The following is a 24,480-nucleotide window of genomic DNA, read 5'->3' as shown; positions in this document are numbered from 1 at the left end:
GCAGGAAACGATGCGATCATAGGAGTAATCCAAAAGTGTGCACCCTTCCAAAATTATTGGACAAGTAAAAATCATGCTCAGTGTTTTCAATGCCAATGTTACATAAAGAGCTATCTTCACAACCGAAGCGTGACCTCAGTAACTCTTTGGAGGAGCATATTGTTAAAGTTAACCCAAACACTTTAATTTCGTGCTGTGTATTAGTGTTGGCTCGTGAGTGAACGATTCGTTCAAAGGCACAAATTTCTTGTCAGTGAACTAGGTTGAACAAATCACTTCCTAAAGTGATTCGTTCTTTTTTCAGTTCATATGACTTCAACCAGTAAGTGTCAGTAATGCGCATTAAAGCTGGTGCCACCTCGCCGTAAAACAAAACGAAGAAGAAAATAACGTAACTTTCCGTTCGCGAACGAGTCGTGAATTGCATTTCCCGTTCACCAACTGAACGGATCTGTGAGTGAACGAGTCAGTGAGTGAGTGATTTGCATTTCCAGTTCATAGCGAGAACGGATCAGTACGGGAACGAATCCTGACTTTCCCGTTCGCAAACGAGTTAATGGGATCAGTGTGTAGGTGTTGTATTATAGAAAGAAATGTGTGGATTACCCGAGCCAATTATTATTATTATATATAATATTGTGTGTGTCTGTGTGTGTGTGTGTGTGTGGGGAGGGGGGGGGGTTAGCTGTATTGTTTGATGTATATGTTGTTCCCACGGGATGTTGTAATATAGAGAAAAATGTGTGCTTGCGTTGCCGTTGTCGACATTACCGTGTGTTTACTTGTTTTTTGTCTGGTGCATTGCTTAGTTCTGTGTGTTATTGAAGTTATTGAAAACGGATCAGTGTGTGTGGGGGGCGGGGGGACGATTCGTTGTACGATTCGGTTGAACGAATCTTTTGCGTAAACTGATTCTAAAGATTCAGTTTAGTTAAAAGAACTGGAATGCACATCACTACTGCGTATGATTCATGTCGCGTACTGATGACGTCGTACAGAGGCGGTGCGGGCTTGCCACGTCGGTCTCTGTGAAATGCATTCACATAGTTGCTCCTCGGAGCATTTGGCTTAACTTTTTGAGAAAGACGCATTTTTCTTTCCAACACAGAGTGACCGGGGACCGAACCAGCGTATTTGGAACCACCGTAGCTCATCTCCACGCTGCTGCGTTCGGTCTTATAGGAGTAAAAAGCAGGCGGAGGAATGCTCGGTTCGTCTGGACTCGTCCGGCTGGAAGCCACACAAGTGACTGATGCATCCTCGTTCACTTCACGCTCATGTATGTTGTCTTGTGAGTAAAATATGACTTTACACAACGCTTTTAACCCGTGTGTTGCAGCGCCCACATATTTCCCCCTGCTTTTCAAGCTGTTGGCTAAACTTCCTAACTCAACTGGCGTCAAAAAAAAAAAAAAAAGAGCACGCTGCCTAGTGTCATGATTGAGAAACGCCAGGTTTAGTTACTGCGCGTCACAGAGCGGTGTTATCAACATTAAAACTGGTCCATGTTTGGTTCTCCTTTTAGATGAATGCAATGAGTACAAGGTTAAAGTCTCAAGAAAGGCAAAAAAAAAAAAAAAAAAAAAAATGCTCCCATGCAATACTAGTTCCCGTTTTTCTCCAGTGACTTTTCAACCGAAGTGTTTCTCCTTTACGGTTTGTTTGTGTCCGTTTAGTTGACTGATACTGAAATACTTCAAATCAGTAGTTCTCAAACTTTTTACACCAATGATCAAAATATATGTAGCTATCCAAGTGCTACTAGATCACTGCAATGTGGTTGACCAGGTTTTGATGAAAGATGAGCCAGAAGTTTTACTCTTAAGGAATACCCGGTTGCCACTGTAGTATTAGTCATATTTAGAAATTAACACTACCTAAATATAGTGGTGGGGACTTGGATTTAATGCACAGAAAACTTCTTAAAGCTTCTCCTCTTGTATAAAACTGTTCTTAACGAATGTGTTTGCTGTCAGCCGTTTTCGCAACATTGTTCCTCATATTGCCAACCACTTAGCATATTCTTTTAACACCTACAAAATATGATGTTGATACCAATAAATCATGAAATAGATCAGCAGAGTCACAACTGATTCTGATACAATCACACAGATTAGCGGCACGCTTTTCAATTTTAGAGCTGCTTATTAACAATTATTTTAACAAGAGGATTAATTTGTCAATTATTATTTCTGAATAATTGAGGAATCAGGCTTAAAAAAAAAAACATATCCAGACTTCCGTCCTTTATTATATTAAAACAGGACATCATTTCAAAATGACAGTTCAGAAAATCCACAAACATAGGTCAGTTACTGGTTTGGTGTGTAACACACAATTCTTAAAGAAAGGGGGAGGGGATGCCACATTGCACACAGGCTTGTTCTGAGTTGGCGACAGGCTGCAAAAGTACATGCTGCGGATAATCGTTTTTCGTCATCGGCAATGAAAGGCATTGATCGACGTGAGCTGTTCACATACATCGTTTGATCACAATCAGTTGCTGATTGATGGGAGCACCCAAAGTTGATAGTTTTACATGTCAAGCAGAACCGTGGCTTTGAGACTATTATTTTTTGCTGTTGTGACATCTCTATAAAACAAATAGCTCAAAACTGAAAGTCTTTGGTTGGAAAAAGAAACCAAAATTGATTTACAGCTCTAGCATTAAGAGACGCTCTGTGAGTGATGTTGACTCACCCACCGCATGGCTCGAGTTGAATGTAGGTGTCCCATTTTTTTTCAGGCCATTCCACATTTGTACAATGAACTGCATCATCACACGCACTTTCTACCATGACACATACTCCCATGCACTACATATTATGTTCAAGTGTCAGGTGCCTAGACTTGTCCAAGTTGTTTTATTCGCTCCATCATAAATGATGTGACAAGCCAAGGTTCATCCCCAAATCTTTGGCCGCAACTAAAAAAAAAAAAACAATCTCAAAAAACTGAAGTGGCTGTTCACTAAATGAGTACAATGCACCTTTAGTTGTATGGGAGTGGCAGGACTGAGAGTCATTTCTACGGCAATGGGATAAAGATGTTTTTGATTTTTCTTTCTTTTAACTATGGTCTGGGATGGTAGTTTTTATTTTATTAATTGTTTTGTTCTGTGGAAGTGGGACACTCCCGTGTCACCTTCTAGTATATATGTCATCACAGCTATGCATAAACTTGAAGTCCACAGACGAGTTGGACGAGACCCTTTTCCATGAATGAACATACAAGTTTTCATGATGCATTCTGTCGCTTGGACGTTTTTTGTCGTAGTTTTTGGGAACAAAAATGATAGTTTCAAGCATGACAAACTTCACAAGAAGCTGCAGATAGTGAACAACTCATCCAAAAAGAGGCCAATGGCTTACTTTCATCCATCCAGTGGAAGAACATTTGATGTTTCTGCCAGAAAAATATATATTTTTTTTGTGACAGGTCTAATCACAAGTCATGACATCAGCCTCTGCTAACAATAAATAATATCGTGTTGAGGTGTGCAGTCTCTGTATAGGCCTCTACACACCAATCCGACCTCTGACAATTTGGACTTTTGATGAAAGAAAAAGGGGAAAAAAGTTATATTTTCTGATGTATTAGTTGAGGGGAAAATGTCCACTGTATGTTTTTTTCACAGCGTATAATATATTATCAGCATTTGTGTTCTGGAGGCTTCAGGTCACATCACACTTGTCAATATTAGCTCAGGAACGTATCCAAACTGCAAGTTTTACTGAAAGTGCTCATTATATTTGAACATGAAATGTCATCAACATTACAATTCATAGAAAACATTTGTGTACTTTTCCCACATAAAGTGAAATGTAAACAACTTGGAGTTGATATTTCCCCTGATAAGACTTTTGCTCTCCTTCACAGTGGCCTCAGCATATATGGTCGCTCAGTAAGGAGCAAAGGGGAGTCCCAGCGTCCGAGGTTGCCACGGTAACCGGCGACCATGCCAGGAGGTCGCAGGGGTCCCAGCAGACAGCAGTTGAGCCGCTCTGCCCTGCCCTCCCTGCAAACTCTTGTTGGAGGCAACCTGGGCAATGGTACGGGCCTCAGAAACAGGTACGCCTTGCGTCGCTACTGTCTGAGTTTGTCCTAAGTGCAGAAAGCCATTTAAGCATTTATCAAAGACATTCCGGAGACTCATTTATTAGACAGAAGTGTGCGTAAAGCGTCCTCACAAACATTCCTAGCGGAAAGTTAAACTTCTAAACATGCATAAACACAAAATGAGGCTTCTTAAGATCGATCGATCAATACCTGACCACAAATGCCTCTTTCGTCCACTCATGGAGCAGCGCGATGGACACACCTTTTTTTAGAGGTTGGCGAGCTATTGGTCATCTTATTTAATGTGGTTGGTTGCCTTGCAGGTCGTTCAGGTTTGGTGAGGCTAAATATTTTCTACAGGCTGGGTAGTGTAGATTGGCACAGTGGCAACTACATTGAACGAGTGGTTATTGCACAACCAGAATCATTTGATTGCACCAATGTATTAAAGCCGACCACAGTGAACCGCTGTTTACCGTAGGGGGTTCCACACCCACCTACAATGGGTGAAAATCCACAATAGACGGAATATCAAAATATGTTTACCCTTCTTGCATGCTTTAAACACATAGACCTATTTAAACATACCTATTACTTAGCACAGTATTCCCAACCGTTTCAATGAAAAACTCACAGCACACTACCATACAAAAAAAAAGCCACAAAAGGTTCTGCTCTTAGAAATGGTGTGAAATCTCGACCTGTTGAGCCTAAAATTGTTAGACAAGAGTGAGAATGACCCGGCTGAAGGTAGGAGAGATGAACAGCAGTATGCGATGCAAAGATATTCATTGTACGTGTGGATATTGTCGTGGCTAGACGGAAAGGCTTCTGTTCGGAGAGAGTCGGAGGAAACCAGATGTAGGGTCCAGGGAGGCAGGGAACAGGATCCAAAGCAAGAGTTCAAGAGATGAGCAGGAGGCAGGCTAGAGGGAGACTGTGAATGGAGTTCAGAGCAGAGCAGGGTAAGTATTGCAAAATATTAACTTGAAATTCCTAGTTGGCCGCAAGCAACAAACTCAACAAAGAGTGTTGACTATTCGATGAAGTCCAAGCGTCGGCTTAGGTCAGGCGCACACACACACACACACACACACACACACACACACAAAGGTAATTGGGTAGTTTTTATCCAGAATTTTGCCCCTCTCCAACCAAGAGCATCAAACGCCTATCTGTCTTGTCCTAAATGATCATCCTGACATCTGAAGTGTTTAAAGTGGATCTGTCTTGATTGTAGGGTCCAAAACTGACTGTATCATATACAACCTTTTGGCATTTTTGTGTCCATAATTCCATGTGAACTTGATTTTGGTTCAGAGGTGGCCAACAGGTCTTGCAAGACCAGCAAAAAAAAAAAAAAAAAAAAAAACACAAAATATATATATTTTTGATTATTAATGTATTTAGTTTTGTGGCATTGCTATTAATGTACATTGAACAAAAAAGTGTTAAAGTTTGTTCATCTTCGTTATTTTGTTTTGCTAGGCACACGCACGCACGCACATACATGCACGCGCACGCACACACACACACACACACACGGATCAAACTGGAGGATGTGATAAGGTATTCACGTGTGAACTGTTGTGCTGATGTTTCCTAAAGTCTGTTCTGTATAATTTTTTGTAAAAAAATATATAATCCACAGTAATGACTACTATTTTTTTGGGGTTGTGCACTCTTCATCTCAAGTATTGTATGTGTGTGTTTGGGGTGGTGGGCGTTCTTTTAGGAACAGTAGCTCCTTGGGTCTGTCCGCGCCACCTATCTCGACCGTCATCACACCAGAGCCCGTCCGCCACTCAAAGATTCCACTGCTGCCGTCAGACAGCAGCCTGTTGTTTGAGTTCCTGCTCTTTCTCTATCTACTGGTGGCCTTGTTTGTCCAGTACGTCAACATCTACAGGACAGTTTGGTGGTACCCATACAGCCAGCCACCCACCTCTACCTCACTCGTAAGAACACACAGTTTTGGAAGCAGCAATACTGTATTAGAGGGTTAAAAGTAAACTTTTCTGCCCGATGGGTTGTTGCTTGTATAAGCGAGCATTTTAAGTTCATCCTAAAATGTCACTTAGTGTGTGTTTGCTTGATTCTAGTATGACATTGTGTAATGAGAACTGTTTCTTGTCTCTCCTTTGTCTGTGGCTTGTTCACCTGCAGAGCTTCCATCTAATGGACTACCACCTGGCTATCTTCATTACAGTCATGCTGGCCAGGAGGCTTGTTTGGACAATAGTTTCAGAGGTGAACGCAATTTAAATACTACTTCAAATACAGGGGTGCCTTGACTAACAAGTGTCATTTGTTCTGTAATCGTGCTCGTATCTCAAATCAACTACGCCCATTGAAATGAATGAAAAGACCATTAATCCATTTTAATAACCCCCCAACAAACAACACATTTTTGTTTAACATGTTTTTTTAATAAATAAAAATGTCATTGCACAGTATTGTACTGTAGAAAAAAAATACCGTAGTAAAATACAGTAGAATATAAAGAAATGAACTGGTTTTACCCACTTTTTTCCCACTTCACTTTCACTCAACCTAATCATTACTGTTTGGATTTTGTTTTACTTTTTTGTGCCATTTCGTCAGCTCCCCCATCTTTTCATGGACAAAGCTCCACTGCTCAAAAATCATTTTAATGCCCTTGGCTCGCGGTACCTTTATTGGTTCCTCTACTTCAGTATAGTACTACCTACGTTATTTATCAACGTTATTTATAAAGCACTTAAACAGCAACTTTTGCTGTCCATAAGATTGGACAGAAAAAACACAATAAATAATTAGGTAATTGTACAAGTTTAAAATATACATGATGTGATTATACATTCTACTATACAGCATTTGGCACATGTAGATAGATCATAGAAGTACTTCGCTCGTGCTGCTTTGCCAAATCAACGACACGCACGCCTCGCTCATGAGTGCTGCTTCTTTGGACAGACGGTTAAAAAAAGACTTGCACAAATCACAAGCGAGACAGCTACTTTTGCTGCAACGTAATCGCGTGAATTGCTGATGGATTGAGTGTCTGAGGCTGACTCGTAAATTAAAGCTGCTTGCAACACAGGGGGAAAAAAGAGGAAGTGGCAGGAAAAATCGACGTTTAGGGCACTTGCAAGTCAAGGTACTTATATAATCTGACACACGGAGCCACAGGATCTGTTTTATCTCACAATAAAATGTCTTTTCTGCTTCGTCCAGCTGTCTCAGAACAGCAGGAGCTCGGTGGTCTGCTATTTGATTTTGATTGCAGCAAGACTGTTTCTGCTCACCATGTGTTGTTGGGTGCTCTGCTGGACGCTGGTCAACCTTTGCAGGAACCACTCTGTTCTCAACCTCCTCTTCTTAGGATACCCGTGAGTGTTTTGTATTAATGTACATCTTTTGATGAGATCACATTGAGAGATGGCGTGTATTATATTTTAACTGACAAGTCCATTAAATGCTCAAATGGCTTTCCAAAAAGTTGTTGGATTCCTCTGGTCCATGTACCTGGACGCTCAACTTTGGCACAGCAGTAGGACATGTACATGTATGTTATTAAACTGCACAAACTGATTCATATGTGCTACTCATTAGGAAGTTCTACTAGTTAGCGTCTACTGCTCCACCAGTCATACTAATATTGCACAATAAACATCAACTTCATTCTCAAAATGTTCAAAATTCAAAGGATAAACTATGACCCTGTACCCCCTTTCCTGTTTTTAGGTTTGGCGTATATGTCCCACTCTGCTGTTTCCACCAGGAAGGACCGAAGAGCCAAACGTCAACAGTCGACTGCGACTACTCGGCCGACCACCAGCAAGCGGAGCTATCAGACGCTCCCTTCTTTCGACCCCGGGATTTCCTCTTGTTGTTACGAGAGAACCTCAGAGAACAGTTTTCGGCACCGCAGCACATGCCCACGCACACCTGCCCGCCGCACACGCAAACTCACACGCCTGAGCTGATTCGATCAGAGGTGGAGGAGCTCAAGAGCGACTTTAATCGGCGGATTAAGGAAGTGCTGTTCAACTCGCTGTTCAGTGCTTATTACGTTGCCTTCTTGCCGCTATGCTTTGTGAGGGTAGGTTCGCTCTCCTGCTCTGCTTGAATTCAGCTGGTATGTTTCAGAGTAACAAGAATCAATTTTTTTTCCCAGAGCACCCAATACTATGACATGCGCTGGTCATGTGAGCATCTGATCATGGTGTGGATCAATGCCTTTGTGATGCTGATGAGCCAGCTGCTGCCCCCAAACTACTGCGACCTGCTTCATCGCTCTGCGGCCCACCTGGGCCGATGGCAGAAGCTGGAGCACGGCTCATACAGCAACGCACCTCAGCATTTGTAAGTGGCCCCCCCGCTCTGCCCCGCAGTTTTTCAGTTTCACGCAAAAATGTTTTGTGCCTCCAACAGATGGTCCGACCAGACAGTTTGGCCTCAGGGGGTGTTGGTACGACACAGCCGCTGTCTGTATAAAGCAATTGGACCGTATAATGTCGCGATGCCCTCTGATGTTTCACATGCGAGATTTTATGTGAGTATGTACACTCATAAATCATAGTAACCTGTGAATGATTCACTTGACTAATCAAGGGTTACACCAAAACTAGTAGTGAAGCTGAGATCAAGCGCAAAGCTGATAACCGCTTTGCAGACAAAACAAAGTGAAGCCACTAGCAAACGCTCAGACGTTGGCTGTCGCGTTTTGTAACCCTACAAAACCAACTTGCGTGTAAAACTCTGAAAATAAAGGTTGATTTCAGAAACAGACAAATGCCCTACGCATTTGACTATAGCTAGCGTGATCACCATTGAAGCCAATTTTGAGCCTATGCATTTAAATCAAGTACCAACCCAATGTTGCAAACATTGCGACCCATTTTTTAGAAGTTAAGAACAACTACGCCGGTTTTGTTTGCTTAGCCTCTGAAAATGTACGTGCAGTAGGTTAGATTTTTTTATGCAGTTTTAAATGAGTTTCTCATACTGCCAAAAGCAAATAGCTACAAGCTATGACATCCGCTGGCCAAAGGCCGAGCTGCACAGTATTTGTTTACCGACGAGCGAGTGACCCGAGCACGAGCGATTAACATTTCCTGATGCACACCCAATGTTGTATGTTTGATCTGGGAGCTTGCTACGGGTCAGTATTTTATGAAAAAAAATCTGAATACAAATGTGAAATATAATTTTTTCACTTGCTTTCGAGTGTCTGGAATACATCTTAATTTGCGTTAAGGATTCGTTTGAGAGAATTCGAATATCTGTTTGCATCTTTTGACGCCTGAGGACCTTTCAGCCAGAGCCATTTTTCTGACCCTTGTCCTCTCTATTGGTCTTACAGTTCCTCTTCCACAAGCCATTGCGGATCCTAAACCTGCTGATCTGGATCGAAACCAGCGTGGTTCTGTATCAGTTATACTCGCTGTTCCTCTCCGAGCGCTGGAACCACACTCTCTCTCTGGGCCTTATTCTTTTCTGCAACTACTATGTCCTTTTCAAGCTGCTCAGAGACCGCATAGTGCTGGGCAAAGCCTACTCCTACCCTCTGTCCAGCAGTTTGGGCTTAAAGTCGCAGTAAAGACATCCTCCACACCCCAGTGCGTGTGTGCTGGAGGTGGGGGAAGTGCAGACGTGTTCAAATTGGGAAACCAGATGGGTGTTCGCCGCTCGCAACTGGAGTGTAAGGGACAGGAATACGAACTCATAACCGTGTTTTGATACGGTTATATTTTTAATGCAATGTTTGTATAAACCTATTTAAAAGAATATTTTATTTTGTATACTATTTCGCGTTACACCGGGCATTACCACGCTGACGACATTAGCATGCCGCGTTGTGTTGTTGATAAAAGATAAAGTTTCACCAAAGATGTAGTGTAAAAAAAAAAAAAAAAAAACGTCAATCAACAGTTATACATTCTGTCCACGGTTGGCCTGAAACTCTCAGCCTCAAACCACAAACTAAATTGGAAGACAAAAGGAAAAGTCAGGATGTTGATTTTTGCCAATGGTTACGGCGAGTAAGTCGCCACCCCCTCGCACACCAAATATTCAACAGCAGTTAGAAACAGCCATTTGTCTTAGCTCTGAGACCAGAACTTTGTTTTGCAACGGCGCGGACAGTTGATAGGTTGGTGCCAATTTAGTCATGAAAAATTGAGCTTCCAGGTGAAAGTGTAGGATGAACCTAAAATGCGCTATAACCTTTGCCGGTGAACTTTGAACTGCTGTATACTTTTGAATTCACATAAGTGCTTTCTGCGCACCTTGCTGGCTTAAAACAAGAGCGGAGTGGCAAAATTAACGAGGTTTTCCAAGGGCGTCTGTTTGCATGCCTTTCTGTGACTCCACTCTTTTGCTGCTTCTACCTGCTGAGTGATGAGCTAAGGTCAGTGGCCACTTCCCTTTGAGTGGTACTGTCATTGCCGAAAGCTTTTCAATCTCCACGCACACTTCTTGTTTCCGCTCTTTGCGTTACTATGCACAGATGGGAATGTACATTCAAAAGTTTACAGGTCAAATTAAGTTCACCTGTAAAAGTTAACGTGTATTTGAAGTCCATCCTGAACATTTTGTAAGCAGTGTAGTATGCCAAGCTGCTACATTATTCAATAGTTTTAGGGTCCATCAAAGAGTGGTCTTGGTCTTTTCATCTACCCACTCAACACATTTTGGTACCAGTCACTGCCCCGACGAAAACTGCTGCGTGCCCTTCCTTCCGCGTAGAATTAGCGCCTGTGTTGCGCATTCATTTGGTCTTTCGCAATAGCCATGTCATCACGGGCTGTGACCTCAGGGGTCTTCAATTCTGACGTGCTCCAGCCACGGATACGTACAAGATTCTTTTTGCTTTGGCATGAAGTCCTTGCTACGGCCCGATGACAGCTGGGATAGGCTCCAGCATGCCCACGACCCCCGTGGGGACAAGCAGTACAGATAGATGGATAAAGTCCTTCCTCTTTAGGCTCCTTAAGTCCACCCACCACCAACTTCCGAGTTGCTGTCCAAATCAGACCCGTGTGTTTGTAGAGCGAGAATTACGTGGCCAACAAAGATGAAACCTCATTTTACATGTTGAATGTAATTTTCAGTGGATGTTTAATGACATGGGTGCTTCATGCTGCATCGCGGTGTCGGGAGTCATCCACACCCGTCTGTCTTATTACCAGTTCATGTGTCCTTGGCGGTCCGCTTCTTACAGTTGCATCTTGCATGCTGCCTTTTTATTCTCAAACTTAAGTTTTTCATGCACTCTCCTGCCTTCGTTTGTTTTGTGCCTCTTTTTAATGCACATTTCTTTAGTGGTTCGTTTAAATGCGTTTGGCCAGAGGATGAATCGCATTCATTAGGAAATCTGATACAGTGGATTCAGTCGAGGTTCAGGATGAATGGGGCTCAAGAGGATGCGCCTCTTTGTCCCTTGTTGTTTTGGGTTTGCTCCAAGTGCAGTTGGCAAGTCTCAACTTGAATGTAGTGACTGTCTCCAGAAGGTGGCACTGTTGTCTTGCATGAAATTCCTCAAGGACAACACATGCCCTTTTTGAGTAAACCCTGATACAAAAGAAACAACGTTAGCTTTTTGATTTGTTTATCCCACACAAGTGCTTGCTCAAACAATACATTTTGCCTGTTTATGTTGGTTTTGATCTTCGGGGGAAAAAAATCCTATCAGTTTACGTACTTTTTACTTCTACACGCTTGGGTCTTTAACTTAAGAAACGGACAGGGTGAGAGTAAATGCCGGTGTCGATGAAACTTTTTTGTTTGTTTGTTTCGTTCTGTGTAACATCCCAGCATGCAGATGTTGAACTTTTTGTGGATCACGTCCCAGTTGAAGAGGTTGAAGGAGCTGGTCCTCATATTTCGGCTTTCTACAGTATTCATTTCACCCTGACCATATTCTTGGGCATCTGAAATAAAACATGGAATTGAAACATTGTATTTTGAACATCGTATGTATTTTTATAAATGAACGAAACCTATGTGCAGATGAAGTAAGGTCTCTGAAGCATTTATTTCATTTATTTGCCCGTTATTCATTTCTGGAACACAGTAACGCAATTTAACAAAGGCTAGTGAAGCAAAGTGTACTAACAAATACTTGTAGTAATGCGTTGCTACTCAACCAAGAGGGAGCAGAACAAAACATTGAACATGAAGTTGTCCAACAAAAAGCATGGACAGTACTGCTTGTGTTCCCAATACGTCCCCTCCACAAAGATTGAGATGATTTTTGGGGGGTTAGCATGTCACAATATTCACCTAAAGGTGAGCTTTGGAAAGACAATTCTGCACAATAGCAACCCAGAACTTTTGATTCAGAAGAAATAAAAGCGCATGCTTGTCAAGAATACAATTTGCTGATAAGACACAATGAAACAGCACCTTTGGTCGCTCACTTATACATTCATCAAAAATATAAGTAGTAAAATATAATCAGTAGAAAAAGTTCAGACAGTGCAATCATACTTGGTGTTGTCCAAGTCGTGCTCTTCACTTTTTTATATTGTCGCAGTAAAAATAAAAATCACTTTTTCAAAGAAAGGGGCGTCTTGGATGTTAACAAACACCGTTTTGTTAAAGTAGTATATTGCTATGAAACAACACCATCCCAAATCATGTTCAAATAGTAATTGAACATAAAAAAATCGTTGACTGAATATGACATATTTTTTTCATAATATAGAATATATTACTGTAATATTTATGAATTAGGGGTTGGGTTCAGATATGGGTGGATTTTTTTTCTGAAGCATCTGGCACAACGCATGGTAAAAAATCTGTATTGCGCAAGCTTGACAGTAAAAAAAAAATCAAACCTGATGTGCTTGAATAAAGTAGACATTTTCAAAGTCAGCATCAGAAATACATTTAAGGACAACTCTATATTGATTTATTTTTTTCTGAACTTAACCATGTTTTTGCTGACAGGTACGATATCCATCCATCTGTTATCAATACTTAATTGTAATCAATGCTCCAGATCACAGATTACCTGACCATTCCCCTGGAAGCAAATACGATTGTTTGGGTAACCATGTCAATTTGGCCCGATTATTTTTTTAATATATAAAATCTTCAAATGTGTTGTACTTGATTGAAGTGTATTTCACACTTGTTCCACTTAATGGCAGTATAAGACTGCACTTTTTGACTTTACAGTTTGTACATTTGACTTGTGTGTATAAGGTAGTCTTGAGATATAGTAATAGAACTATAGTGAAGCCCCACATATCTGCTGTTTGGCACTCGCATATCGAGGATTTTTTTGAGGGAAGGTAACTTCTCGGTATTCACTGAAAAACTCACCAGCTGATCTGTTGAACTTTAGGAAAGCGTGTCAGGGCAATAGCCTTGTTGGATAGGATTAAAAAAAAAAAAATCAATTTTGTGGTATTTCTAGAAAAGTACAAACATTTTGGATGGGCATCAATTATTCAAAAATGTTTGCTATTCACGGGGATCACTAATTATTTTTCATCTGCGTCTTTTGTTGCTGCAGTGATTTTACATGCTCACTTTTCTTCAGTGCTGTGAGTGGTGCTGTCACATCAATGTCCATATTCAGCCTTCTCGACAGCCCACAAAGTTACCTTTTATCCAGTAACAGATTTGAGCATATTTAAGTGGTGTGATTCTCACGGCCACGTTAAATTCCTGAGACGCCCCTTGACGCTCCACCCACTGGTGTCCCGAAAACACGCCTATCACCTTCCTCTCCCAGCGCCGACGCCGCCCCTCCCACATCCGGGCGTAGACCCCCGACCCGCTGGCCCCGGGTTGGGCGTCGCAGTGCTGGTAGAGCAGGTCCGGCGTCTCCTCTCCGGCCTGACAAAAACGATAGACCAACTGTCCCGGGCGGTCGTTGTCGAAACCTGAGAAGTGCACCCGTCGCCCAGGAAGCCTCTTAGAAGAAGGGCTCACGCCCAACTTCATATGACGCCGTTTGTGGGCTTTCTTGAGTTCTAAAAGTGCATAGTCGTAGTCCATCCCTATGTCATTGGCATTGCCTTTGATCCATCCTTTGGGCACATGTGTGCGCTTGGCTCTGATCCACTGGAACTTCATTTTCTCTGACACAATTAGGGCGCCGTTTGGATCCCTCTCAACATGGTTGCTCAAGTTGGAAATTGGAGATGCTAGGTCTTGTTGTCTGGGTTTTAGAAAGCCCACTCTGAGCCTCTGGGCACCCTTCACGTAGTTTTTACCATCATGAACACAATGTGCAGCCGTTAGAACGTGGCGGTCTCCGACCAGGGTACCAGAACAGCCGGTGGACAGTTTGACAGCGGCTGAGAAAGGATATTTAAGCACAAAGTTCTGACCCGCAATGCTGTATCGCCCGTCATGACCGAAGATCTGCCGCTTGCGTCTGGTATGTGACCGTTGGCCTTTCTCAGCGGGTGCCAAGGAGTACGCAGGGCTTTTGTTGGACCCGAGGTTATAACCATAGATCCCGATGGAGGTCTCAGTGAGTTGACCGTCTGAGTGAAGCGTCTCGTAGGCCAGAAATTGTCGCAAGTCCGAGTAGCTGGGTAGAGGTGCCTTTTTGTGGCATTCTGGGTCACACGGAGAGGCGACATCAAGGCGGGCTTGAGACAGGAAGCGTGGGGCTGGGCGACTCTCGCTTTGCTGTGGGAGGACCACTGGGACACGCTGAAGAATCCAGTGAGGTCGTGAGAAGGAGAAAACCACAGGAAGGGTGACGAGGAAGAGAAGGATGTGGATGGAGGGGAACCTGTGGATGGACATTGGATAGACTGAAAAAATGGAACACCGACATCACTTTTAGGAAATACCCAAAGTGAGAAAGACTCTCTTGGACAGTTCTCCAAATAGGAGGCCAAGTGTGCTTGCTTCGAGTCAAATGTCAATGGCATCTGAAGTTTACAGGAAAAATGACACCGGAGAATTAAAAAGCTTGTATTGCAAAACAAAAAAGTTGAGCCAAACCATTTAATTTAATCTGAAAAAATAAACCTTGTTGTAAACCCTCAAACATTTAAAAAAATGCCACTTGAACATCAGGCATGATACAGCAAGTTTCAATGTAAATCCCAAATTGGCAATGTTCGAGACCCTGCATGGAAAACATCCGCGTTCCCAAAGCCGGCATCATGAATTTAAAATTAACCTCATGGGAGCTGCGGGAGAGCGTTTCATCTGTGTTGGAATTTAGCAGCATGCACTGTATTTAATCAGCAAATATGTCAGACGGGGCAAAGTTCAAGCCTTAAGAGTCTCGCATGGAAAATCCCCAAAGTGTCCTTTAGGGATTGGCCTTAAGTCTACAAAACTGCCTTCATAATATTTCATGGATGATGTTTATGACGCATAGATCAAGCCATACTTGAATCACACATACTCAACACGTGGTTACTCCCCTTCCCCTCCTTGCTTTCCACATTTTGGGACTAAGATCTATTGTTGTCACATCGACTGAGCTTTAGAAAATGATTAAACGCCGATACAGCCACTTTTTAACATACGTTTTATAACGTCCACTTACAGTTTGTATCCTATTTAAACTGTACTTGAGTAGATTGATTTTTCAGGCATCTGTGCTTGAGTAGTCGCTGACGGTGTAGGATCACTCTCTTGAATTGGCGATTCCTGATCAATGATAGTGTCCATGTGGGTGTGTTTGGTTATTTGTATGCGACTAGCTGGCGACCTCTTCAGGGTGTAGTCTGCCTTTTGCCTGGTGTTGGTAATGGATGGATGAACTTGAGTATTTTATTTTTTTTTAGTAACTTTTAATCCCAACATTTGAAAAAACATTTAATACTTTCTACTCCAGACTTGGTAAAAGAATAAAATAAAAAATAAATTTAAAATAACTGAACCGGGAGCATTAGGACGCAATGAATTTAGTGAAGAAGATATTCCCAATCTATTTTTAGCATGTTCTTTTGTCGGGAACACATTTTGATGGCATAAGGCGTGCAATCACGAGCTAGCTTCTGGTATTTAAAATGAATAAATTATTTACATGTAACCCCATTTTAACTAGTATGACACTTGAAAGTTAAAGAATAACTAAGAGTATTTTGTGGATGTTGGTTTATTTAAAAAAAAAATGCTGTCAATTATGTAGGAAACTTGTTTTTGATAACTTGGCATTTGGGATTTTTATTTTGTACACAAGTACCTTTTAGTCAGTAATTTTATAAAATTATACTCTTGTACAGCAGTTGAATCAAACGAAGTTGTCTATCTATCTATCTATCTATCTATCTATCTATCTATCTATCTATCTATCTATCTATCTATCTATCTATCTATCTATCTATCTATCTATCTATCTATCTATCTATCTATCTATCTATCTATCTATCTAATCTCCATCTAATATACTTCTACTTAAATACATCTATAGTCCAGGGCAATGAGTCTTATGACTTTTACTTCTAGATAACTTTTAATATTTTTCATTTTTTAACCATTGCATGTAAGTTCCTATTGTGTTTTAATATTTTAAAACAGAGCAGCAAAACAGAGCAGACGCACGCACACGCACACGCAATAGTTACCGTGATGGTCCAGTTCTGGAGCACATCGTTGATGCAAGATAAACGCAGACAGTCCAAGATTAGGTTTTGCAGTTTATATCGTCAACTACTAAATCACGGGAGTAGAACACGACGTCTCTATTAATCCCGAGCCAATGCATTGAGATGTCCCATGACAGCGCGCGGATGTCCTGTGGGCTGCAACGTTGCGTCGGAGCCTGCGGGAGGAGGAAGGAGAGGAGAGTCTTGTTCCTGCACGCGTGTCGGCCGCCCGTCCGTCCGTCACATTTGCAGGAAAGAAACTGTGCAGGTCAGTTACGTGACACGAGTCACTGCCGCGCCCCGTAACACAAACGTGCTTTTGTTTGATCCAATGCATGTGGGTCATCGTTCCAAAATTTCCATGTACAAAACACATGACAAGCGCTTGTTGTGTCTTGATTATAATTTGCACATGAGATAATTACAAATGTTTTCATCTGCCCTTCAGACGTTTCTTTGTGTTATATACACTTTTAGAATTTTTGTTAATCTGGACATATTAAATCAGAAGCTGTAAATTTGTCAAAAAATTCAAATGGCCTGTTTTGGTGTACTTTAATCTTGCGTAACTTCAGAGTCTGAATAACAAGTTGTGCAAAAAGTCAAGTTAAATTGATTTGTAAATCTGATTTTAGGTTTGCTCTGGAATTTCATGGAAAATCCCAATTTTTTAGTTGCCAATTTATCAAAAGGCACATACACTGTAGTCAACCAACCATTCACTTTCACACCTATGGACAATTTTGTTTTCAATTTACAGTACCTTACCTATTTGCATTTGGACTGTAAGAGGAAAGTGGACTCGAAAACATGCAAGTTTTCCATATAAAGGATGGGGAGGTCTAACTGTTGAACTTTTATATAATTTTCTTCATCTTATTTGGTTTTACCACCTTGCTTGCGGAATTAAAATGCATGCTGTAGTGATTGTATCGTGTAATTGAGTCACTTGATTTGTTTTAAGGTAAACATGTCGGTGATTACGTCTTCTTTCTAGGGTGGACCTGCTGGCGCAAACACTGCCCTCAATAACCCCCAACCCCTCCCATCCTACAACATACACACACACTTTTGAAAGTGACTTTGTAGTTCTGCCAGTTCCTCATCAGCTCTTACCTCCAGACGTCATGTATGCAAGATATATGTCAAGTACTTCCCCATATTTGAAGTGGAAGGGAAATGGCTTTTCATAAACAAGCATTGCTCACTGCTTGTGAGAAAGCCATTTGTGTTTGAGATGGTTATGAAAGAACCCGTGTGTTTGGCTGTGCCCACTGTTGTCACGGAGACCCGCATTCCCCGGACGACTGTCCATGTTAATTGTTAAATTCCACCCACTCAAGCTTCTGGTCCCTGGACACAATCAAACAACTATGGACACCCTCATATACGGTATCCGTGCTCTTTACTTCCTTCTCCTCTCCTTTATGTTTTCCCAATTTGTGCCTCTCACGTTCTCATGTCTTGTTTTCCCTTCCCTCAAGGACACAAAACAGCTGTTTGGCTCCAGCAGATCACCACAAAGGGCCTTAAGAAGTTCTTTGCTGTCAAATGTTTGGGAACTTGGGCCAAGTCTCAGGGCGAGTCCAAGATGAACCTACAACACAAACTCCATTTCATATACAACTTTTAATTCCTCATGACCAAAGGTAAACACCGTCAGCTGTATACTAAACACGACCAATGCTTTATGCTAATTTATAGTTGATTTTTTTTTCATTGTGAGAACTCGTAGATGGGTACAGTGTTTTTGTTTCCTCGTATCTTCCTTGTCCACTGAAAAGCATGTATGTCGAAAAAACGAGGACACCCCTCCATTTTTCATCTTCATAGGAGACAACATTGAAGAAATGACATTGCTGCAATGTGAAGTAGTCAGTCTACACCTTGTATAACAATTCAAATGCACTGTCAAAGTGTAACTCATTGCCATAAATTTGTCACCACAGGCAACAAAAATGTACACCATAAAAGTAGTGTACAACTTGTATAACAGTCTAAATTTTCAGGACCCTAAAAAATAACTTAACACACAGCTAATAACGTCTAAACCGGTGGCAACAAAAACGAGTACACCAAAAATGTACAAACGGGGCCCAATTGTTTTTTTTCTGATGTCAATTCGGTGTGTACTTCAGAATCAGAATCAGAAAACCTTTATTGTCATTCTACATAGTACAATGAAATTGGAGACCTCCATCCAGTGCATGAGGTAGACACAAGTAACAGTCAAGTAATCGACTAGTAGAAAAGTAGATGAAATAATCAGAAACAGTAGTGCGGACAAAGTGCAGTAATAGTGCAGGAGGAAAGTGTCATCAGTGTCGGCTGGAGTTGAGGGCGGCTATGGCTTGGGGAAAGAAACTGTTTCTGAGTCTGTTTGTCCTGGTCTTCATTTGCCTGTAGCGTCTTCCAGAGGGCAACAGGTCAAACAGGGCGGAGCCAGGGTGGGAGCTGTCCGCTGAGATGGCCTTAGCCCTGCTGAGGCAGCGGGTAGTGTAGATGTCCGTAAGGGAGGGGAGAGGGCGGCCGATGATCCTCTGGGCTGCCTTCACCACTCTCTGCAGCTTCTCCCTGTCAGCGGCGGTGGAGCTGCCGAACCATACTACGATGCAGTAGGTCAGTAGACTCTCGATGGAAGATCGGTAGAAGGTCAGCAACAGGTCGGTGTTGAGGTTGTACCTCCTGAGGACTCTCAGGAAGTGTAACCGCTGCTGAGCCTTCTTGACGATGGTGGTGATGTTCTCTGACCAGGAGATCCGGTCAGAGATGTGGACGCCCAGGTACTTGGTGCTGTGGACCCTCTCCACCTGCTCGCCGTTGATGAAGAGGGGAGTTGGCTCAGGGCTGTGTCTTCTGAAGTCTATGATGAGCTCGTTGGTCTTCTTGGTGTTCAGAGCGAGATTGTTCTCAGAGCACCAGTCGACCAGCTCCAGGACCTCCTCTCTGTAGGCTACCTCATCGCCATTGGAGATGAGACCGACCACAGTGGTATCGTCGGCGAACTTGACAATCCGGTTGTGTTTGTGAGCCGGTCTGCAATCATGAGTGTAGAGGCAGAAGAGGAGGGGGCTCAACACACAGCCCTGTGGGGAGCCGATGCTCAGCGTACGGGTGGAGGAGAGGCGGGAGCCAACTCTCACAGCCTGGAGTCGGTTGGTCAGAAAGTCATTAATCCAGGCACATGTGAGAGAGGGGAGTCCGAGAGTGTCCAGCTTTGTGGTGAGTCTGTCCGGGAGGATGGTGTTGAATGCCGAACTGTAATCCACAAAGAGCATCCGGACATATCTCTGCTGCTGCTCCAGGTGGTTCACCGCACAATGGAGGGCTACGGCGATGGCGTCTTCTGTGGATCTGTTGGTCCGGTATGCAAACTGGTGGGGGTCGAGGTGTGGGGGAAGATAATCCTTGATGTGCTGAAGAACCAGCCTCTCAAAGCACTTCATGATCACCGGAGTGAGGGCCACTGGCCGGTAATCATTCAGGCTAGAGATGGCCGACTTCTTCGGCACTGGGATGATGGTTGAGGTTTTCAGGCAGGGCGGGACGGTTGCTAGGGCCAGGGAGCGGTTGAAGATCGTGGTGAAGGTGGGGGCGAGCTCCTCAGCGCATGCCCTCAGCACCTTGCCGGGGACCCCATCCGGGCCTGTGGCCTTTCTGGGATTCACTGTAAGGAGCACCTTTCTGACCTTGTGCTCCTGAACAGTGAGTGGAGTGATGTCAGAGCTGGGTGGGGGAGGGGGCAGGGCAGGGACAGGGGAGTGCTGCTGGGATGTTCCAAACCGAGCAAAGAAGCTGTTTAGCTCCTCTGCCAGCTGTGCGCCTTGGTCTTCGACTTGAGCGGCACTGCCCCTGAAGTTGGTGATCTCCTGGATGCCCTGCCACACCTTGCGGCCATTGTTGCTGGACAGGTGGGACTCGATGCGTTTTCTGTGGTCCGCTTTCGCCCGTTTGACTCCTCTCCTCAGCTCAGCTCTGGCAGCGCTGTACAGAGCTCTGTCTCCTGACCTGAAGGCGGTGTCGCGGGCTCTGAGGAGAGAGCGGACCTGGCTGCACATCCAGGGTTTCTGGTTAGGGAAGACCCGGATGGTTTTGGTCACAGTCACATTGCTGGCGCAGAACTGGATGTAGCCCAGAACTGTGTCTGTGTGTGTCCCCAGCTCCTGGTGGTCGAACAGGTCCCAGTCTGTCCGTTGAAAACAGTCTTTGAGTTTGTGGAGTGCATCCTCAGGCCAGGAGGTGATGGTCCTTAAGGTGGGTCTGAGTTTGCGTCTGAGGGGGGTGTAGGCAGGGAAGAGCAGGAGGGACAGATGGTCTGATTGCCCGAGGTGGGGGAGGGGGATAGCTCTGTATGCATGTTTGATGTTGGTGTAGACATGGTCCAGGGTGTTCTCACCTCGTGAAGCACACTTTACGTGCTGGTGGAAATTCGGCAGAACAGTCTTTAAGTTGGCCTTGTTAAAATCCCCCGCTACAATGTGGAAGCCATCAGGGTGAGCCCGTTGTTGTTCACTCACAGCTCTCAGCAGGAGAGAGAGTGCCGTGCTTACGTCAGCGTCGGGTGGAATGTAAACAGCAATGACGATAACAACAGCTAGCTCCCTCGGGAGGAAAAAAGGCCGGCACCTGACTGCCATGTACTCGAGGTCCGGACAGCAGTGGCTGCCTACGATGGTCGCATTGTTGCACCAGTTTTCGTGCACATACATACAAAGCCCCCCACCTCTGCGTTTACCGGAGTCCAATGTTCTGTCCGCGCGTAGCAGGGAGCGGCTTGCTAGCTGCATGCTAGCATCGGGGATATCCGGGCGCAGCCAGGTTTCGGTTATAATAATCACACAACAGTCCCGGACGTAGTGGTTTCCCGTGAGCTGTAGATCCAGGTCGTCCATTTTATGCAGCAGGGATCTGGCGTTGGAGAGAAACAGGCTCGGGAGAGGCGGCTTGTGCGGTTGTTTACGTAGCCTTAGCATTAGGCCAGACCGACGGCCTCGCTTTTGCTTCCTCTCTCTTCTCCGCCTGCGTCGCCTCCCAGACCCGACAACAATCCACGGAGACCCCGGCGGTCTCGCAATCTCGTCTGGGATGTTGTGCTTGCGGTGAAAGTCACTTGAAATAGGTATCCGTGCTTGGTGACCAATGTCCGTGAGCGAGTGGAAAGTGTACTTGGGATTCCCAGTACAGAGTGTGCCAAAGAGTGAAAATAAAAAAGTATAGGCAAGGAAAAAAGAGCACTGGCGTGGAGAGCCGTAAGCCGCTGCGTCCGTGCGCGCCGCCATCTTGGAACCATACATACTTACTCTTGTTGCCACATTGTTGCACAGCTTTGTTTGTTCAGTGTTTTCCCATGAAAAGAAAATGCGAGATTTGTGTGTGTGTGAGGGAGTTTCATGTGAAAAAAAACACATAATTCTTTTTTCATTAACTAGTGATGACATACACTGTTATTCATATTGACGCGTTATGAATGGTATTTGAAGGGCAACATTTGTGTTTGCTCAAACAGATCAGTTACAGAATAACGCAAGGAATTTTCTTGGCAGTCAAGTTTATGAACTTTCAATTTGAATTTAAATGACTGTTACATGATAAATATAAAATAAGGATATTCACTAGGGGACTTTGTACAGTCTCAATGTTTACTGACTGCAGGAGGTTTTTTTCTATTGCTCGAGTGATGTTTTTCATTCGGGGAAGGAGCATTGTCATTTTGGAAGTGTACCAAATTTTGATCCTCGCATTAGCAAGCGTTCTTGGGGTTTTTCCCCATCATGATGCATTCATTTCATCCACACATGAATGATCACTTGTTAATTGAGTGATTTTAACCCTCCCCTGCAATATGGCCTTCTTTGCACTACACGAATGAGTAAAAGGCTTGGCAGAGCTCAGCATGTGACTTCCTGCGCCTTTGGAAAATGACTCACAACTGATGAAAGATGCAGAACAACACAGTGTGTTTGAACATGATCATCACATTTGAAAATATTGTGTTTATTTCCTACGCTGACCCTGTTGTATAACGGACTATTGCGGAATACTCTCAGTTGTACTGTTATTGTTACTGTGAAGCGCCTGGTCTATAATTTTAGTGGGAAAGAATGGAAGCATGCTGTGTTGGTTAGTACTTGAAGTGGCTCAGTGCTTTTACAAATGTTTACACATTCTAAAATGACAGACAGGATTTATTTAAGAGCACAACATTACAATGCACACAATTCTTAGTAGTGTGTAAATGTGCGCCAAGACATTTGTCAAATTTGTAAGTATTTTTAAATATTTACATGCATTCGTTTTTTTTGGCCCCTTTTTAGGTTTGCGAGTGAGAAGTGTTGGCAGTGAGACAGTGCATGGAAATCAGACGAGGTAACCACTCCAGCATTATCTATCTATCTACCGTATTTTCCGGACTATAAGTCGCTCCGGAGTATAAGTCGCACCAGCCATAAAATGCCCCAAAAAGTGAAAAAACCATATATAAGTCGCTCCGGAGTATAAGTCGCATTTTGGGGGGCAATTTATTCGACAAAATCCCACACCAAAAACAGTCATGAACGAGCAACAACAGGCTAAACAATAGCAACAACAGGCTAAACGATAGGTATGCTAACGTGACAAATACAAACAAAGAGCTGAGAACGGGCCTGACGTAACATATAGAGTGATTAAGGACAACTATTACATGAATAACATGTTTATAAAACCATCGGTGTCACTCCAATTCATTAAATAGCAACAACAGGCTAAACGATAGGTATGCTAACGTGACAAACACAAACAAAGAGCTGAGAACGGGCCAAATAATAATAAATAATAATAATAAATATAAGAGGAGCAAAAATAGAGCAAGTGTACATACAGCAGACAGTGGACTTGGATATGGTGCTTTAAAGTGTTAATTGCTTTATTTGATGTTTTCTCTATTTTTTATGTTTTGAATATGTTCAAGATAAAGATATAAAAGCATGTGAAGTGATCAACTATACTAAAAATAACATGGGAAGTGGTCAACTATACTTGTAAGTAAGTGATGTCTTAATGCTCAAGTAAAAATTTGTGAAATAAAACATATATAAGTCGCTCCTGAGTATAAGTCGCCCCCCCACCCAAACTATGAAAAAAAGCGCGACTTATAGTCCGGAAATTACGGTATTTATTTATCTATCTATCTATTTATTTATTTAATTATTTGAAGCGTGAAGGGTGCTTGCTTTAAGCTCTTCATTTGTCACTTCTAATAGATGACACATAAAACAAAAGCAAATAAACGCCAACATTTTCAACCAAGTAATTGATAATAAATCCATTAGCCTGATGCTAACTTATAATGTGAAAATACTCATTAGAAAGGTTCATGGAAATGATCATAGTTATAATATATAATGTAATATATTTATTATATATGTAATCATAAATCTTCTGTCACTGTCACACTCACATCGAGTGGCGACGCATAATAACAATGAATAGCAACTATTCAAATTGACCGTCATTTTTATTCTGTCTCCTCAAATCATTTTCCTCCAGTGAATCCAGTTCAGTTGTTTTAAAATAGTAAATGGATGGATGGCTTCATGATTTTATTTTGTATTTTTTTTTGTCTGGGTTATGTACTTGCGAATACTGCAGGGTGAGCTGGGCGAGACTCCAGTTGACTGGAGACTTTGTTTCGGTTCTGAGCCTTTCTTGGGTCATTATTGTGGGGAGCATGTTGTGTGGCAACATTTGATTGATTGGTGTGTGGTTATTTAAAATATGATGTGCTGCTTGTTGCACTTTAATTAACTTTAACGCCATCATAAATCAGAAAAGCATTTTATTTCATGCTCGTTAGGTTTTATTTGACAAAAGGGAATTTCAT

General features: G+C 42.8%; 3 protein-coding genes across 6 annotated transcripts in view; 2 read left to right on the top strand and 1 right to left on the bottom strand.

The window, feature by feature from the left end:
* Window positions 1-980: 980 nt before the first annotated feature.
* On the top strand, window positions 981-12,006 carry tmem39a (transmembrane protein 39A). Of its 2 annotated transcripts, none has more exons than XM_049718970.2 (9): window positions 981-1,279; window positions 3,880-4,071; window positions 5,795-6,017; window positions 6,226-6,309; window positions 7,276-7,430; window positions 7,786-8,143; window positions 8,219-8,406; window positions 8,476-8,596; window positions 9,407-12,006. In XM_049718970.2, the coding sequence occupies exons 2-9, from the start codon at window positions 3,959-3,961 to the stop codon at window positions 9,641-9,643; spliced, it is 1,479 nt and encodes a 492-aa protein (XP_049574927.1). In that variant the 5' UTR covers window positions 981-1,279; window positions 3,880-3,958; the 3' UTR covers window positions 9,644-12,006. The 2 variants fall into 2 exon arrangements, with proteins under 2 accessions (XP_049574927.1, XP_049574928.1); XM_049718971.2 differs by having other exon boundaries at window positions 981-1,291.
* Window positions 12,007-12,060: 54 nt separating this feature from the next.
* Window positions 12,061-16,746, bottom strand: LOC125967695 (serine protease 23). Its single transcript, XM_049718972.1, has 2 exons — window positions 16,599-16,746; window positions 12,061-14,803 (listed from the first exon to the last, which is right to left on the bottom strand). The coding sequence occupies exons 1-2, from the start codon at window positions 16,622-16,624 to the stop codon at window positions 13,630-13,632; spliced, it is 1,200 nt and encodes a 399-aa protein (XP_049574929.1). The 5' UTR covers window positions 16,625-16,746; the 3' UTR covers window positions 12,061-13,629.
* Window positions 16,747-16,753: 7 nt separating this feature from the next.
* The window catches only part of LOC125967693 (interleukin-18 receptor accessory protein), a 26,970-nt gene continuing 19,243 nt past the window's right edge, over window positions 16,754-24,480 (top strand). For 2 of the 3 annotated variants that reach the window (XM_049718968.2, XM_049718966.2), the window contains exon 1: window positions 22,934-22,985. Coding sequence is in view for 1 of the 3 variants with exons in the window: in XM_049718967.2 (XP_049574924.1) it covers window positions 22,970-22,985 (16 nt within the window). In the remaining 2 variants the exon portion in view is untranslated. Of the gene's footprint in view, window positions 16,888-17,616; window positions 18,012-18,103; window positions 18,269-22,933; window positions 22,986-24,480 lie in introns of those variants that run through there. The other variant, XM_049718967.2, reaches the window with a different exon arrangement.

Source organism: Syngnathus scovelli, chromosome 4, assembly GCF_024217435.2.
Source record: "Syngnathus scovelli strain Florida chromosome 4, RoL_Ssco_1.2, whole genome shotgun sequence".
NCBI lineage: Eukaryota > Metazoa > Chordata > Actinopteri > Syngnathiformes > Syngnathidae > Syngnathus > Syngnathus scovelli.
Note: the sequence above shows the minus strand (reverse complement) of the source record. Positions and strands in the feature narration are given on the sequence as shown.

Excerpts from the sequence above, each read along its gene's own strand:
- tmem39a (XM_049718970.2), top strand. The coding sequence starts at position 3,959 with ATGCCAGGAGGTCGCAGGGGTCCCAGCAGACAGCAGTTGAGCCGCTCT. Across the intron at positions 6,310-7,275 it reads TTTGGACAATAGTTTCAGAG|CTGTCTCAGAACAGCAGGAG; the intron begins GTGAACGCAATT and ends TGCTTCGTCCAG. Across the intron at positions 8,144-8,218 it reads TGCCGCTATGCTTTGTGAGG|AGCACCCAATACTATGACAT; the intron begins GTAGGTTCGCTC and ends TTTTTTTCCCAG.
- LOC125967695 (XM_049718972.1), bottom strand. The coding sequence starts at position 16,624 with ATGTGCTCCAGAACTGGACCATCACG. Across the intron at positions 14,804-16,598 it reads TCCAGAACTGGACCATCACG|GTTCCCCTCCATCCACATCC; the intron begins GTAACTATTGCG and ends GTCCATCCACAG.